The sequence below is a fragment of the Pinus tabuliformis genome, chromosome Q, assembly GCF_031772625.1.
Source record: "Pinus tabuliformis cultivar Carrire ecotype Pingquan chromosome Q, CPIR1, whole genome shotgun sequence".
NCBI lineage: Eukaryota > Viridiplantae > Streptophyta > Pinopsida > Pinales > Pinaceae > Pinus > Pinus tabuliformis.
In genome coordinates this window covers 917,862,071-917,880,781 of record NC_142296.1, presented here as the reverse complement: position 1 = coordinate 917,880,781, position 18,711 = coordinate 917,862,071, and the positions used below count along the sequence as shown (strand labels likewise).

The 18,711-nt window shown below is 41.7% G+C and overlaps 1 protein-coding gene across 1 annotated transcript in view; it reads left to right on the top strand.

Annotated features, from left to right (window-relative positions):
• The first annotated feature begins 1,197 nt into the window (after nucleotides 1–1,197).
• Nucleotides 1,198–18,711, top strand: part of LOC149222450 (U-box domain-containing protein 43-like) — an 86,086-nt gene continuing 68,572 nt past the window's right edge. Inside the window, exons 1-3 of the mRNA XM_089385451.1 lie at nucleotides 1,198–1,665; nucleotides 2,168–2,368; nucleotides 2,462–4,387. Of these exons, the coding sequence (XP_089241577.1) occupies nucleotides 2,612–4,387 (1,776 nt within the window). The 5' untranslated portion in view covers nucleotides 1,198–1,665; nucleotides 2,168–2,368; nucleotides 2,462–2,611. The remainder of the gene's footprint in view (nucleotides 1,666–2,167; nucleotides 2,369–2,461; nucleotides 4,388–18,711) is intronic.

Sequence of the window (18,711 nt, the reverse complement as noted above, 5' to 3'; positions counted from 1 at the left end):
ACAAATTTTTAAGACAATAATTTGAGACACTCACTTAAAGACAAAATTCAAAACAATACATAAGTTTTTGTTTTTTTCTTCTTCAGTTTGAAAATTAAATAATTTACCCAAAAATTGTCTTAAAACCCCCTCTATGTTAGTGACATAAAGAGCAACCATATGAATTGTTAATTGGTTTGAGTCATGCTAAGAGATTCAATTGTGTGATGGACACTAGCAAATAAGTCTTTAGCTAGTTCTTTAGTTCCCTCTTCTCTTTCTTATTAGAATATGCAAACTCTAGCAATGAACATGCATAATCTACCAAAGCCAATGCAAATGTTTGACTTATATATATATATATGTTAGGGATGTGTTGATAGTGATTGATCTAATTTATAAATATTTGCTTAATATAATTTTTTAAAATTAGGATAGATAGATAGATTCATTATTTTTTTAATCTATGATAAATAAATAAATAAATCAATAGGGGTGTAAATTTGAGTAAGAACATTCATTTTCTTGTTCTTACTCAAATTTATACATATTTATTTACTATAAAGTAAAAAATTTATATTAAATAAATATCTATAAATTAGATTGATCACTATCAAAAACAACTTTAACAAATAATTTTATTTTTATTTTTATTTTTTTGAGTATGGAGTATGTCCTAAAATTGCTTCTCTTCTTAGGACTTAAGGAACTGTGAAAGGTTACCTCTCCCCGATCATTCCACGTGAGCTTCTCTTCTTAAGACTTAAGGAATAGTTAATGGCCCAAGACCCAAAGGTGTTTGGTAGGAGTGAATGCTTACCCCTCCAATAACGTAATTTTCCTTAAATAACTTTGATAACTAATCTGCATAGGCCCATAGCAGCTAGAGCGAAGTCGAGTGACAACCTTGCCTTGGTTTTTCTTGCAACGATGAGAACATGGGAGGAACGTTCGTAGTGATATTCAGAGATTTTGCCTTGGTTTTTCTTGCAACGATGAGAACATGGGAGGAACGTTCGTGGTGATATTCAGAGATTTTTCCGTAGAAAGATCGAATTGTACCCGAGGAACAATGGACTCCAAAAGAGGAAGAGGCCATGCGCATAGATCCTTCGAGCTCTTTTGACATGACAGGTGGTGGTCTTTTTTAAATAGTATATGGAATGGGCGAGGAACCTCCCAGAACGCCTTTCCGCGTAATAATTGAGATAAAGATCATGATGGATTGGCTTCTAACGCAAGAAACCAAATCTGTGAAATACCGCATGAACTCTCAGTTGACATGTAATTTCCATTTTACCCATGAACTGCCATGTAATTTCGATGTTTCGTTTCTTTCCCTTCTATATAATGTTTCTATTTCAGCTTCTTCTCGGGCATGTCTACTTGGGTTTTTAGTTTCAGGCCACTGATTCGGGGGTATTTTATGGTCGTTTCTTTAGCTGATCTTGTGGTTCCCCAGAAATACATTCTACCCGACCCCTACAAAAAAGGGCCTGTTTTTATTGTCCTAATTTGGTTACGGAATTCTCAGCAAGCGAGGCATGTTCGATTACGGTGTTGTTCGCGCAACTTTCCTCCGGGAGTGGCATCGCGGGCACCTTCCGATTCTGCTCGTTATGTTTATGTTGATGATGAATGTTGCAGCAGCATCTATGGCTGGTATGGCCATGGTTGATAAGACTGGTAAGAATAAATATTGGTTAGCTTCTTTACTTGGATGCATTCAATTCGTACTCGGAGACCTGTAACGAATTATAATTTTTTCTTTTTTACTGCATAAGAAAGCCTATCGGCCTAGATATATGAGTATGATAATCATAATAATTTTTTACTGCATAAGAAAGCCTATCGGCCTAGATATATGAGTATGATAATCATAATAATAATAATTTTTTAAAATTATTGTAAAATCTGAGAGATTAATTAATTCAAATAAATATGATTAATTTTTTTTTGAAAAAAATATACTTTTATAGAAAAGTTACATCACCTTGCTCAACAAAGAGAGAACAAGAATTGGGAAATCGCACAAGCCTCAGCGTTTTTCCAAAATAACAAACAGTTATAATTACAGCGAAACCTGAAACCTGATACTGTATTTAAAATAAATTGATCAGCTGTTCTGTCACAGTTAAAATTACAGTTAAACCTGATGATTGATACTTATTTAATACTGATTTGACAGGTTAATACTGAAATTAATACTAATTTCAGTCAAATCCAAATCCAACGAATGACTCATTCAAAGCCTCCGCCTATCTGTCTTTCATATTCCACGCGAGCTCGGTCAGGCAATACAAATATGAAACACAAATATGAAACGGAGTGGTCTATAATGAGATTTTTTTGGAGATTCCGGTGACGGAATCCGGTGGAAGAAATTGAGGTTAAATTTTGATTTGTTGCAGTTAAAATGGTTTTTTAACTGCATATTTAGATTCAGCACCCTGAAAAATCCTGGGACGCTTTCATTGTGCAGAAACTAACTATCAAACTTGCGATTCCAATAAATTCCTGCCGGATTTCGACCCGAAAAACCCGCCGGAAAGGCTTTCAAAAAATCGCGTTATAGACAACTGCATATAATATAAACTGATTGGGTCCTCTCCTTCTGTGCCGTTGTTACTGTATGGCGATGTCTGTAGACTCTGAAAGTGCAATTCCACTGTTGTCATCGATGACAGTTAGAAGTGATGACGATCCCATTCGTTTGAGCCATTCGTGTGTCCAAAGTGACAGATTCTGCAAGATGTCTGCAGCCTCTGGAAGTGCAATTCCACTGTTGTCATCGATGACAGTTAAAAGTGATGACGATCTCATTCGTTTGAGCCATTCGTGTGTGCAAAGTGACAGATTCTGCAAGATGTCTGTAGCCTCTGAAAGTGCAATTCCACTGTTGTCATCGATGGTTAAAAGTGATGACGATCTCATTCGTTTGAGCCATTCGCGTGTGCAAAGTGACAGATTCTGCAAGATGTCTGTAGCCTCTGGAAGTGCAATTCCACTGTTGTCATCGATGACAGTTAAAAGTGATGACGATCTCATTCGTTTGAGCCATTCGCGTGTGCAAAGTGACAGATTCTGCAAGATGTCTGTAGCCTCTGGAAGTGCAATTCCACTGTTGTCATCGATGACAGTTAAAAGTGATGAAGATCTCATTCGTTTGAGCCATTCGTGTGTGCAAAGTGACAGATTCTGCAAGATGTCTGTAGCCTCTGGAAGTGCAGTGTCATTGAATAAGATATATAAATGTATTGATGATACAAAGATAATTGTCAATGACATTGCTGTAGGTAAGGCTAATTTTTTAATGATGGCATATTATCTTCTGGATCTCCGATCATTTCTGGAAGAGCTATCACAGGAAGAAGATTTCATTAATGCCATATTTTTGGAGGCACCGCTTCAACGCCTAGCTGACACGGTGGAATCCATCTATGCTTTTACAAAGCATTGTAAGAGTAGCAGCCGTATTCTGCTTCTGTATCAATGTAATGAACTGGTTGGTGAAATAACAAAACTTTTTGCGGGGCTAGTACAGTGTTTGAGTTTGATGCTGCAGGGGGATACAGAGATTGTTCCAAGGATCGAAGGTCAAATAAAGGATATGCAAAGTAATTTGAGTAGGGTGTCCTTTTATGTGGAGCCAGAAAATGAAAATCTAGCAAAAAATATATCCGAGGGTCTTATGAATGGTCAGGCAGATAAGGATTTCGCAACAGATTTGTTGTGCAAAATATTGGCACATTTAAATCTGCAATTTTTTGAGGCCAGTGAATTGTTGCAGGAACTTAAGGGTGACCTAGAGTCTGCGAGACTTGAGGGAAGAGAATCCAATTTATGCTTACTTCAGGGACTTTTCACATTATTCACCCCTGCAGTCCTGCCAGCTGTTAGAAATTTGGCATCTGAAGAGTCTCTTGCCGTCTCAGCTGATGACTTAGCAATTCCAAGTTCCTTTTATTGCCCTATTACAGGCCAAATTATGCAAGATCCAGTAATGCTAGCAGAAGCTGGTTACACTTACGAGAGATATGCAATAATTAAATGGTTTCAAGAAGGGAATAATATATGCCCAAACACAGGAACTAAGTTGGAGAGTTTTGAACTTGTTCCAAACTTAAAGCTGAAACAGAACATGGAGGAATTTTTTGATTTAAAATGGCACAAAACACTAATGAACACTATTCGTCAAATCGGCCCACAAGGAAATCCCACTGAACTAGAGGAGGCAGTCAATACAGTGAAGCATTTGTTGGATATTCATCCCAAATACAAACGCTTGCTTGTAACGTTGGATGGGATTCGACCATTGATTTCAATTTTGAAGCCAGCTGAGCAGCAACTGAAGGAGAAGATTTATAGTATTCTTTTTAGCATTGCAGTTCTGGGAGACGAGTATAAGGTAAGGCTGTGCCCCATTTTTCTGTGTTGCTTTCAGTTTATAACCATTATTTATTCAAATGCATCTCTAAGTTTGGAATGTTTCAAGTTAGTTGCTTTGTTTGCTCTGTTTTACTCTAAACAGCAAATTATTTAGTTTTACTTGTGTATCAGGCCTTTGAAAAGATGAAATTATGTTCTTTCTGGGTTTATAGAGTCCTAGATACACTTCAATAACAGGAAGACATTTTATCATCTCAATATACTTCCTGGTAGATCCTTGCTGGGAAGGTCACAAATTAAGTCCTGAACAAATGTACACAAATATTGGGAATATTTTCCTTTGGCATAACCACATATAAGTTGTTTTTTTCATTGGTAGATAGGGAACCACATTGGCAAAAACGGAACCTGTCTTCCAGGCAAAGACTAGAGACATTTCTTGACTTTCATAATATCAACTCTAGCACAAACATTGCTGCTCTATTTGCTGTGGTCAGGCAGTCTTTGGATACTGTAAATAATTCGGCTAGAAAGAGTAATGAGTGGAAGCATGTGTTCCAGGGCCCAGAATTAAAAGTAAACTTGCTAGAGAAGCAATTATAAGAAAAATATCTAAGGCCATGGGTGATAGAACTACAAAGAGCCTTCATGAAGAGAGTGGAGGCCGAAGCCTGGAAATAATTGCCTGTAACCAAATTGAGGATGAGGACTTGCTTGTTCAAGAGCCTGTCATGTAGAAAAAAGGTATGGAGAAGAGGACAGACAACATGGGAAAGATAGAAGAATGCTATGGAATTGTATTACAGAGAAGAATCATTACAACAGTGTAAAACTCCTAAGTGCTGGCTGTAAAAAACCAATTGCAGAATTAGATTTCGAGAGATTCTACTAACTAGTGAGCTGATTCTTCAATTTTTAAAATATAGTGAAGTGAAGTTACAGAAAAAGAATACAAGTTCTTCTGAAATCCCGTCCATGCAAATTAACTGGATCTTAATCTTCTGCAATACAGAGCAATCTTATCTGAGATACTTAGTTCTACATTAACTCTTACATGAGAGCCTGCAAATCATTTCTCCCTAAGATACAAATTTCAAACTCTGGTATGAATGCACATACTAACTAAAGATATATTATTGGTAGATAAGTATGTCATGTCATGTCATCTAGGCGGGTAGGATAAGATTAGATTTTTATTCAGTTAAAACTTCAAAGGACACAAATTAATCTCATTAGAAAACCGTCCCTTTACTAACAGAATTAAGGGAAAATGTACTTTCTCATGGTAAGAAGAAAAAGTGCATAATTCTGCATTGTTTGGTAACCTGATTATGAAGAGAAGAAAAAACAAGAAAGGAGATTGGTAGCTCTAAATAAGTGTATGACCAATTCCCATTCCAATCTTATATTGGAGTCCTCATTTTTGACTAAGAAAGAATAACTGAGGAACCCTCGATTGTTAACAAATGCTAGGCATGGTGGATCTCCATCTAGGTGTTACAGCCTTAAAAATTCAGAAAAGACTCTCTTTGGAGCTTCTCATATTGCGCTTAGTACATAATGTTAGGGATGAAGTTGGACTTGGGAAAGAAGATCTACATAATCTTAAGGAGGATCCCACAGAAGGGGCCTGACAAAGCCCGAAGAACAACATGAAAAAATCAAGTCTATGAAAGAGAAAATACACAATCTTCTAAAACGAAAAAAAGAAGTAAAATGATCGTGCACCACAAATGGACAAATCCAAATCCCAAATAATCAGAAATTGAAGGGTTTGGAAGGGAAGTGATTGGACAACCCTTTAAAAGAATTCAAGGGTCAATTGAGGGATTATTGATGGCCTTTAAATTGTTTAGGTTGGAGAGACTGCAACTTTGATGGAGTACTTGTGCACCTGGAAGATGACTGGTGAAGAGCTAGGCTAAGAAACTCCCAACTAAAAGAGGACTGCAAATAACAGATTCTATGTGTTATTATGGGTTGACCTGGATTTGGTTGAAAATGAAATTAAAGAGTGCACAATATTGCAGAAAGAACACAAGATACAGTGAAAACAATTTCTCTTTGGGAAACAATGGTGAAAAACATTTTACATATACAATGGCTAGAATGGTGGCAGCTATCCCTGAGAAGAGAAGTGACTGCACTTATTACCAAAAAGCCCTTAACCAGAAAGTGGAAAACTCCATTTATTACTATATGAAGAAATCCTAGAGTGAAAAATAGAAAATACCCTAAACCAAGGTGTTGAGGTGCCAAGAAATGGGCTACAAGCCATTGAGTGCAAATGATACATCAAATTCTTGGGGCCATAACTTCCAAGTATGACTTTGTTTTTGATATGCCCCACAAAACTCGTTGGGCATTTAAACTCCTATAAATAAAAAAATGAAGCAGACTCAAAGTATATGCGTTTATTCGACCAATCTAGTTCATCATATATCTTTTATATTGCATTGTAGCATATATTGTTTAGTATTACCAGAGTTTGATCTCTGGCCTCAGAGCTATGCTCCTCCCAGGATCTCCTCCTCTATAGATCTTGATCAAATTGATAGATCTAGGTCACCTCAAGGGTTGACCACTTCCCTTACCAGATCTTCTCAGTTTTTGCAAGGCTGGGCTCAACAACCCTGTGACCTCATGCATCTCAGACTACCCACTGTCTGACACAAATAATCAGCCTTCTCATCTTGCCCTTCCAGCTCACCTAATTCACCCTCCATCGGTTAAGATCTTTCCCCATTGCATCTCTCATCCTTTGGTTCGCAATCGCCCCCCAAATGATGCCACCTTTGATAGTGCCATTGATACTTCCATGCAACCTATCGACGAACTAATGGTGAATGGCCTCCACGCCATCATATACTGCTTGGAAGAATTGACCCATTGTGGAATTTTTTTGAAATTCAAAGTTCAATACAAAGCAGAAATTTTACCTTCAACCTAGAAGGTTTCGTGGATCTTATCCCTGTGAATTTTCAGCCTTAGGGCTGCTGTAAAACAAGGTACAAGACAGTTGCAGAAAGAGTATAATGTTTCACTTCCAAACAGCCCAAAATTCCTGGCAATTAGGGAGAAAAGATATTAAACTGAAGGGATAAGTTTCAGCCCTTTTAGGACAACTTATCAGCCAATAACCAGATCTGAAATACTTATAATAGTAATAACAGGAGTAAAATTAAGTTTCAACCCCTGTCTGTTGCTTGAGAGCATCAGAGGGACCAGCTCTAGACAGCCCTAGAGAAAAGCACCCCTAACACGTCCCATGTTGATTTTTAATGTACCTTGGACAAGTGGCTACCCATGGGTTAGTCTCTACCTAGGGAAAAGTGTCCAAAATAATTCTTTTCTTAAGTGTGACTTTATAAGTGGTAAAGTCAATGTTAAATTATAAAGTGAAAAGTGACTTTAGACATAAAGTACAATGTGGGTACTTTATTTAATGGGTGAGTTAAAATATAGAAACTGAGAATTAAATGCACATTTATTCTCATCTCTTGATCTAAATGAATCTGAGCCATTAGATCTTAGGGTTGCCCAAAAGTCATTTAGGGAAACAAAAGGGGAAAAGAAAAGAGACATTGCATTCATTCTTCATGAGCAGATTGGAGAAAGGAGGCTGAGAGCTGGAGAAAAGTTTTGAAGGAGAAATTTGTTGTAGCAAGCTGAAGGAGTGATTTCTGGGCAAAGCTGGGCACAAAAATCAAGGCATAGAAGACAATAGAAGGTACAGTATGGACAACATTTAACGCTGTGAGCTGCATGCCGTTCAAGAGAAGTTTTTGAGAAATTTTTTTTTTTTTGAAAAAAAATCTATACAGTCCGTACAATGGTATGGAAATCCATATAGTCCATATGGAATCCGTACAAATCTGTCCGTTAGTCAGTATCCATACAATACATATTTTCAGCTTCAAGTGGGCACGGAAATCGAGGCAAAGTGGGCACGGTTTTCAAGGAGTTTTGGGCTGAAGAGATAAGTTGTATTTTGCTGTTTTGTTTTGTCTGCAAATGTATTTTTCCTGAACTTGAAAGATAAATAAATTTGAAGAGCTCTCTAACAGGTTTTCCCCAGAGAAGATTGAAGGGGTTTTGCCTGGGTCTAAGTTGACCAAAAATCTGTGTGTATTTTTATGTGTGTTGCTGGTCTGTTTATGTCCATATTTATTTTCAGCATGTGTTGATAGTCCCATGTGTTTTAATCTGAAAATTTCATTTCCAGAATTCTATATGTTGAATGTATGTTTATGGGAAATGGCATTTAACTGAATGAGAGTGATAAGGTGAAATTAAAACCAGGTTGGGATTGCAGGAAACTTTTTAGTCATCAAATTTCAACATGGTATCAAAGCTACAAGCTGAAAATTGCAGTTTGAACAACAGAGAATAGTTTGGGACAACAAACAGTGGTTTGGACAACAAACTGAATTTTTTGACAGCAAATTGATATTTTGGGACAACAAGGTGAAATTTCACACAAACTGAACTTTTGGGACAGCAAGGTGTGCTGGAAAGTTCATGTCTTTGTTTTCTTGGTTTTGTAAATTTTGGACAGCAGTCATGGCCATGTTCTTAAGGATAGAGAACATACTGGATGGGATATCCAGCTATGCTGTTTGGAAGGACAAAATTCAGACAATGTTTAAGGAGATAGAAGTTTGGGACATTGTGCGCCAAGTGGTTGTAACTTGTACCTCCTACTGCTGCAGATGAATTTGCTGAATTCACAAAAAATAATGCAAAGGCAAAAATGATTTTGATGGACAGTCTGAAGGATCATGTGGTTCCTCAGGTTAGAGGAAACACATATGCATATCAGATGTGGACAACTCTAACCACTCTCTATTAGAGTACCAATGAGAGCAGGCAAATGGTATTCAAAGAACAATTGAAGAACATCATGATGACAAAGGATGAAAGTGTAGTTCATTATCTTGGCAAGGTCAAATAGTTATGTGATGATTTGACCGCTATTGGTGAGGCAGTTGCACCCACAAAGTTAGTCAGGATAGCTGTAGCAGAACTTTCTAAGTCTTGGGAGGTCTTTGGTGATGCTGTTACCTCTAGGGAGAATCTTCCCAATTGGGATAGATTCTGGGATGATTGTGTGCAGCATGAGATACGGAAGACTGGCAGTGGTGGGGTGAAGATAGCAGGTGAGGAGGATGTAGCTTTGAAAGCTAGGGGGAAGAACAAAGGAAAGGCCAAGAAAGAGGCCTCATCAGATGGGGCTAAGGGAAAAGAGAAGAAGAAGAAGAAAGATACGGATATGTCCAAAGTCAAATGTTGGGCATGTCAGAAGATGGGACACTATGTTGCTACGTGTCTTGACAGGAAGAACAAGGGGAAGAAGGGCACTGCAGCTTCAGCAAAGGTGGAGTAGTTTGCTTCACAGTTTGACCAGGACTTTGCATTTATTACTTCTATATCTAGTAGGAGTACATCATCCGATGTGTGGTACATAGACAATGGGGCTTGGGACCATATGACAGGTGCACGAGAGTTCTTTTCAGAGCTTGCAGAGAGGGCACTTGATATTGAGACTGTACTAGGAGATGACCACACTGTGAGAGCCATTGGTGTGGGGACTGTGACCTTTGAGAGGGAGTCCTTGCCTCCTTTGAAGGTCATGGATGTTTTGTAAGTTTCGGGGATGAAGAAGAACTTGATTTCAGTGTCTGCTATGGAGGAGAAGGGGTTTGACGTCACTTTCTCTGGAGGGCAGGTATTGATGCATCCCAGGGAAGCTTCCATCACTTCGGCCAAAATGATTGGAGTCCGCTCTGGGAAACTATACAAGTTCAGTTTTCATTCGGTAGGACCATTGGTGAGTAGCACATCTGGTAGCACTCACACTAGTACCACCAATAGTAGAGACTTGTGCGAGTTATGGCACCGGAGGATGGCGCATATGCATCATGGAGCTTTGAGAGTACTAAGGGAGATCTGTTAAAATTGGCAACTAGGGCCAAACTCCATGTGGGTTATATTATTAATGGAAGCTGATATTTTTCTTGGATCCCTCTCATCGAGAGGTGTAGGATTGATCTAAAGATCATCCGATTCTGATAAGTATTCATGGAGATATGAATTTATTTGTGTTATGGGACAATTCGTCAAGGTCGGCCAGCAACCAAATAAACCCCACTTGTGCTCAACGTTTTAGTATGAATAGAGGTGGCCTTCAAGTCATTTCAACACACTTGGGATCTCTTCCTCTCTACTTGTCTTTGGGTTTTAGTAGGAGGAGAGATCCTAAGGGATAACATTGTCCTAATCCAAAGGGCAAAAGCCGGAACTGCCAGAACTGTCAGGAATAGCTGGAATTGCCAAAATTGCCGGGAATAGCCGGAATTGCCGACAACAGCCGGAACTGCCGAATTGCCGGGAAAGCTGACGCAGAGGGGAGAAGCCGAAATTACCGGAACTGCCGGAACTGCCAGAACTGCCGGAACAGCCGGAACTGCCGGAACTGCCGAGAACAGCCGGAACTGCCAGGAACAGCTGGAACTGCCGAGAACAGCTGGAACTACTAGAACTGCCAGGAACTATCGGAATAGCCGGGAAAGCTGATGCAGAGGAAGAAGCCGAAACTGCCGGAACTATCAGAACTATCGGGAACAGCCGGAACTGCCGGGAATAGCCGGAACTGCCGGGAATAGCCAGAACTGCCGGGAACTATCGGAACTGCCAGAATTGCCGGAACTGCCGGAACAGCCGGAACTGCCGGGAATAGCCGGAACTGCCGAGAACTGTCAAAACTTCCGAGAACAGCGGGAACTGCCGAAACTTCCGAAAAAAGCCGGAACTACTGGAACAACCGGAGCATCTGTCTCCGAAGGAGAGAAACATGTAAGGGACAACTAACTAACATTGGGACAATTGTATGGTACTTAGTAGCAAATACACCAAGCATGCAATGTTACAACTAGCATGCAAGGGACAGCTAGCATGCAACAACAAGCATGCTAAGGACAACAAGCATGCTAGTGACAACAAGCAAGCAAGGGACAACAAGCAAGCAAGGTGCAGCTTACACATAGGTCATTATGGCAACATAGTGCAACAATGGCACATAATACAATACAGTGATGGGTAGAATCATGATTAACGAAGCATGATGAGATGCAGCATAGTGATGATGGGTGCAGCATGCTGCAGCACGGTGAAGTGCAGCATGATGACGAAATGCAGCACACCGATAGGTGAAGGAGTCACCTTGGAGAATCAGTTGAAGTAGCATGTCTTCAACTGATCTCATGTATCATCTTCTTAGAGATGATCTATGCTCTTATCTAGATAATTCAAGTGTTGACTTCTGTTGTAAACGTACTATCTCTCTCTCTCTCTGCTGAACTATTGAAGAACATATAAGAAGAATTGATCAAGGGTTTCCCCACATTGGGGTTTGTCTTTGGCTAGCGCCACATCTTGTGTCCTCTTGTCTTGGCTTGTCTTCTGCGATTTATGTTTATGTTCTATCTGCTGTTTACTTTAATGCTGATGTGATTGCTAATCTGGAAAAGGTATTGAGCTAACTGTGAAAATTGAAATAAATTGCTCTAAGCATAGAACATACCTAAAATTAACATGGTATCAAAGCTGAGGTGTAGACAAATGCCAAGCAAGAGTGAAAGAGCAATCACCGAAGACAGTTGGGAAAGGAAAAAAGGATCAATGGATTCCTCATCCCTCTTCAAATTCACCAAGGGTGAAGTAGAAGTAGAGAATATTATCAGAATGGCGCAACAGAAGTTTCTGATGGCCTACCTAAAGATCACTTCAATGGGAGGCCCGGATCTAAGGGTGGAAGGAAAGGAAGATGCCTTGGTTGTAATATGTTCCGCCATTATGCGAAGGAGTGTCTAAGGTAGGGACACATCACTTGATGATGATAACAATCATTCTAGGGACATCTTCAATGATCAGAGGAATGACAGGTAATGCAGGTCATCAAGGAAATGACCGACTCTTTAGAGAAAGCAAGGAACCCCAGGTATGAAGAATCAAATGTTGTTTCTGATAAGATAAAGAAGCGTTATCTTGTATTGGCCCTCTCCTTCAGATTCTTTGGGAATCTGGCTTATTGATCGTAGTGCTTCAAGGCACCTCATCGAATAGAAGGGTGCTCTCTCGAATTTGGTAGAGATGGAAACAACCGTGGGATTATACTTGGAGTTGATGCCACCTATCCCGGAAAGGGTGTAGGGAATGTTACCCCTCAATTGAATGAGGGTAACTCTATTCATTTACAAGAATCTCTTTTATGTACCTAATCACAAGAAGAACCTGGTGTCCATCTCAGAAATGGAAGTCAAAGGTTTCAGGGTGGCATTCATCGATGGAAAGGTACATGTTAAAAAATAGAATTTTCAAAGATGCTTTTTCTCATGGGTTCAGGGTTGGCAATTTGTATCAAGTTGCAGGATGGTCCATTGGGGATCATGTCAATTGACATATCGCATCTATAACACCGGAGGTCTACCTTTGGGGCCCTACTCGATGTGAGTCAGATGGTAACAGGGATGCCTAAATTCAAGAAGAGCATGAAGGTACATGTCTGAGATGTACCGAAGGAAAATCTTACAAGGGGACCATTCCCTTCATGTAGCAGGTCCACAGGTTTGGAACAACCCGAGGAGTTTGAGATTCATGATCGGGAATATCATGTATACAGGTGGAAGAAAGCCCTCTATGGCTTGAAGTAAAACACCCCGGGCGTAGTATGAGAGGATTGATAGCTGTCTGATGAAGCTGAGATTCACTAGGAGTGAAACCGATCCAAACCATTACCCGAAAGTTGTGGATGATAGACCTCTCATACTGACACCTTATGAGGACAACCTATTTCTGATAGGTGCAGACCCTCTCATTTGCAGAAGTAAGAGGGAGTTGGATTCCGGATGTGGAATGATAAATTGCAAGCCTGTGACTACCTCGAGGATCTTAACTTTCAGAAGTTATATGCTAGTGATGTCGGACCAGATTTGGGAAATGCCTCTGAGTTTCATAAACTCATTTGCGTTAATGTTCTTGGTGAACTTCCGTTCAGACATATGTTTTGCAGTTAGCATGGTGAGCTCATATTTGGTTGAGCCTCACTGGATTGGTGCCAAGAATCTTCTGAGATATCTTCAGGGCACAATCTCTCATGGATTGAGATACACTGTCAGAAATATGAAGCTGCATGATTATTCGAATGCTGACTGGGCAGGCAGTGTGGAGGATCACTAGAGCACTTCCTAGTGCTAGTTCTCTTTGGGTTCTGCTTCGATATCATGGATGAGCAGGAAGCAGAAGTCGGTTGCTATAAGCACCGCTGAGACCGAATACATAGCTACGAGTATGATCTCGTGTGAAGCTGCATGGTTACAGAAGCTCTTAAGTGAGCTGTTTGTACACATGATGAATACCACTGTGATTCTCTGTGACAACCAGAGGGGGGATTCGATTATTGAGGAATCCCGTATTCGATGATTGCTCCAGCAGATAGACATCAAATACTGCCTTATCTGGGATATGGTAAGTCGATGAGCGAGGAGGCTCCATCGCATTGAGACTGATGTACAGGTCGCAGACATTTTGTCAAAACCCCAGGGAAAGGTCAAATCTGTGACTTTCCCGAACGACTTGGAGTCGTTGAGAGACCTTCTTATAAGGGTCCTGCATTTTGCATGCATTGAGCTCTGGGAGCTCTGGGGGGCTTGGGGTACTTACTGGAGCAACATATGACCACAGGGCGACTCACCCTCCCTTGGTGGTGCGCTATGTACAGGATGACAGGTTCAACCTTCCCCTGTGATACCCCGTGGCGACTGTGGAACAGGATGATTAGTTCTCCTGTGGGCTGAGATGATTAGTTCTCTCGTGGCAACTGTGAAACAAGATGATTAGTTCTCCTGTGGGCCAGGATGATTAGTTCTCCCGTGGCAACTGTGGAACAGGATGATTAGTTCTCCTGTGGGCCGGGATGATTAGTTCTCCCGTGGCAACTGTGAAACAGGATGATTAGTTCTCCTGTGGGCCGGGATGATTAGTTCTCCCGTGGCAACTGTGAAACAGGATGATTAGTTCTCTTGTGGGCCGGGATGATTAGTTCTCCCATGGCGACTTTGGGGCAGGATGATTCGTTCTCCTGTGGACAGGATGATTAGTTTTCTTGTGGGCCGTGAAGATTAGTTCTACCATGGCGACTTTGGGGCAGGATGATTTGTTCTCCTGTGGACAGGATGATTAGTTCTCCTGTCGAGGCATCCTACCCATGCAGTCTGGGACTCATGGGAAGTACCTCTCATCTGATCAATGAGCAAGGAAATGGGGTTAGGGACCATAGTAGTACTATCGATGTATCTATCGTACTCCCTATGCTAGGATGACCTCCATTGATCTGGGATCAGTATGAGTGGTTTGAGACACTCTCTTGTGATATTGATCTGGGATCAATAAAACTGACTTTGGGCCAGTAAGAGTGATGTGACACACTCTCTTCAGATGAAATTGACTTCGGGTCAGTAGAGAATGGTATGAGACATTCTCGATCAATTCTTCTTCTTCATGGTTCAGCAGAGCAGAGCAGTGCAGGGCACTGATGGTAGAGATAGTACAGTCGGACATATGGATCAGCGGATGGAGTTCTCCCTAGTTGAGAGGGAGTGTTAAAATTGGCAACTAGGGCCAAACTCCATGTGGGTCATCTTATTAATGGAAGCTGATATTTTTCTTGGATCCCTCTCATCGAGAGGTGTAGGATTGATCTAAAGATCATCCGATTCTAATAAGTATTCATGGAGATATGAATTTATATGTGTTATGGAACAATTCGTCAAGGTCGGTCAGCAACCAAATAAACCCCACTTGTGCTCAACGTTTTAGTATAAATAGAGGTGGCCTTCAAGTCATTTCAACACACTTGGGATCTCTTCCTCTCTACTTGTCTTTGGGTTTTAGTAGGAGGAGAGATCTTAAGGGATAATGTTGCCCTAATCCAGAGGGCAGAAGCCAGAACTGTCGGGAAAAGCCGGAACTGCCGGAACTGTCGGGAATAGCCGGAATTGCCGGAACTGCCTGGAACTGCCGGGAATAGCAGGAATTGCCGGAACTGTCGGGAACAGTCGGAATTGCTGGAACTACCGGAATTGCCGGAACTACCGGAACTGCCGGGAAAGCTGACGCAGAGGGGAGAAGCCGGAACTGTCAGAACTGTCGGGAACTGCCAGAACTACTGGGAACAGCCAGAACTGTCGGGAACAACCAGAACTTTCGGAATTGCCGGGAACAGCTGGAACTGCCGGGACAGCCGGGAAAGCTGACGCAGAGGGAAGAAGCTGGAACTGTCGAGAACTGCCGGAACAGCCGGCAAAGCTGACGCAGAGGGAAGAAGTTGGAACTGTCGGGAACTGCTGGAACTACCGGAACTGCCGGGAATAGCCAGAACTGCGGGGACATCCGGAACTGCCGGAACTGCCGGGAACTGCTGGAACTGCTGGAATTGTTGGAACTGCCGAAACTGCTGGGAACAGTCGAAACTGTCGGGAACTACTGAAACTTCCGGGAACAGTCGGAACTGTCGGAACAACTAGAGCATCTGTCTCTGAAGGAGAGCAGCATGCAAGGGACAACTAACTAACATTGGGACAGTTGTATGGTACTTAGCAGCAAATACACCAAGCATGCAATGTTACAACTAGCATGCAAGGGACAGCTAGCATGCAACAACAAGCATGCTAAGGACAACAAGCATGCTAGGGACAACAAGCAAGCAAGGGACAACAAGCAAGCAAGGTGCAGCCTACACATAGGTCATTATGGCAACATGGTGCAGCAATGGCACATAATGCAGTACAGTGATCAATACAGTCATGATTAATGAAGCATGATGAGATGCAGCATAGTGATGATGGGTGCAGCATGGTGCAGCATGTTGAGGTGCAGCATGATGACGAAATGCAGCACACCGATAGGTGAAGGAATCACCTTGGAGAATTAGTTGAAGAAACATGTCTTCAACTGATCTCATGTATCATCTTCTTAGAGATGATCTATGCTCTTATCTAGATAAGTCAAAGTGTTGACTTCTGTTGTAAACGTACTATCTCTCTCTCTCTCTTTGTTGAACTATTGAAGAACATATAAGAAGAATTGATCAAGGGTTTCCCCACATTGGGGTTTGCTCTTAGCTAGCGCCACATCTTGTGTCCTCTTGTCTTGGCTTGTCTTCTGCGATTTATGTTTATGTTCTATCTGCAGTTTATTTTAATGCGGATTTGATTGCTAATCTGGAAAAGGTATTGAGCTAACTGTGAAAATTGAAATAAATTGCTCTAAGCATAGAACATACCTAAAATTAACAAGATCACTACTAGAGTTCTTGATTTCAGTGTTGAGCATTATGAGGTCTACAAAGGGTGTGCTTTGGGCAAGTACACCAAGTTACCATTCCCAGCGAGCGACAACAAATCTACAGGTATACTAGACTTGATTCATACTGATGTTAGTGGTCGTATGTCTCATGTGTCTTTGGGTGGTTATGAGTATTATGTTATATTCATTGATGACTACTCTAGGAGGACTTAGATATATTTCCTGAAGACCAAGGGTGAGGTCTTCAATAGCTTTAAAGAGTTCAAAGCTCTTGTGGAAAATCAGACAGCTAAGAAGATTTGGGTCTTGAGGTCAGACAATGGTGGTGAGTACACCGATGGTGGGTTTTATGACTTCTGTGCACAGGAGGGCATTAGGAGAGAGTTCACGGTTCCTTACAACCCCCAATAGAATGGGTGTATGAAAGGAAGAACAAAGCTATTGTTGGGGCTGCTAGAGCGATGATTCATGATCAGGGGTTGCCTTTGTTTTTGTGGGCCGAGGCCTGCAATACTGCTGTTTATCTTCATAATAGGAGTCCTCACAGAGTATTGGGGAATATGACTCCGGAGGAGGCTTTCACTAGAGAGAAGCCTCATGTGGGACATCTTCGTATCTTTGGATGTCTCACATATTCTTATATCCCCAAGGAGCAGAGGACAAAGTTGGAACCCATGGCAGAGAAGGGTATCTTTATGGGTTACAACGAGACTTCAAAGGCCTATCGAATCTTCATTCCTTCTAAACGGAGAGTGGTGATTAGGAGGGATGTGAAGTCCGAGGAGGAGAGGGCCTATCGAATATCACGTGACTATGATGAGAGAGAGTCACATACTTCTCTTCAGCAAGGAGGTCAGGTATAGGGAGCAGGACCTCAGGGTTCTGGATCGGCTGGTACAACAGGTACTTCAGTGTCAGTGACATCTGGGGCACTAGTGGCGAGTTCACCGAGCACTTCTTTAGGGAGTCCACTGGTATAGAGTTCACATGGCACTTCAGCTGACACAGGCACAGGTTCTTCGAGGATAGGTGCTGGTACAGGCACATCAAGGTCAGTTGGCAGACCTTCAGGTTCACCAGATTGGGGGGCAGAGGATGAGGTTCCCTATGGGGAAGCTTCTTCAAGGAAGAGGAGGCCCAAGTGGCTTCAGGACACCTTGAAGGAAGCAGAGTCCGTTGGTCCTCCGGAGAGGGTGAACTGGGAGAGTGTGCCACCCGAGCGGTTTTGCAGTTATGTAGCCAAGGCTACTAACATTGTTGACTCTGAGCCTACTAGCTATGAGGAGGTTGCCAACCAGGAGGTATGGAGAGAGGCTATGGTGGAGGAGTATGCCTCTATCATCAAGAACAATGTCTGGGAAGTGGTGCCTAGGCCTGAGGGCAAGTCAGTTGTGACTTCCAGGTGGTTCTACAAGATCAAGCATGCCGCGGATGGCAGCATTGAGAATTTCAAGGCGAGGTTTGTGGCTAGAGGGTTCTCACAGATAGAGAGAGTTGACTATGATGAGACCTTCGCTCCTGTAGCTCGGTTCACTTCTTTTTGGTCCCTTATTTCTATTGCTGCAGAAATGGGTTGGCAGATCCATCAGATGGATGTGAAGATCACATTTCTGAACGGAGTTATAAAGGAGGAGGTGTATGTTGAGCAGCCACAGGGCTTTGAGGTACTTGGGCGGGAGACCCATGTATGCCGATTGAGGCGAGCACTCTATGGACTTAAGCAAGCTCTGAGAGCTTGGTATTGGAGGATTGATACTTACTTGCAACAGATGGGTTTCACAAAGAGTGATGCAGATACGAACCTATACTACATTGTTGTAGGGGATGATCTGCTCATTCTTGTGTTGTATGTTGATGACTTGTTCATTACTGGGGCAGAGAGACTGATTAGTGGTTGCAAGGAGGATCTTGCTATGGAGTTCGAGATGAAGGACATTGGGCTGATGCATTACTTTTTGGGGCTTGAGGTGTGGCAGGAGG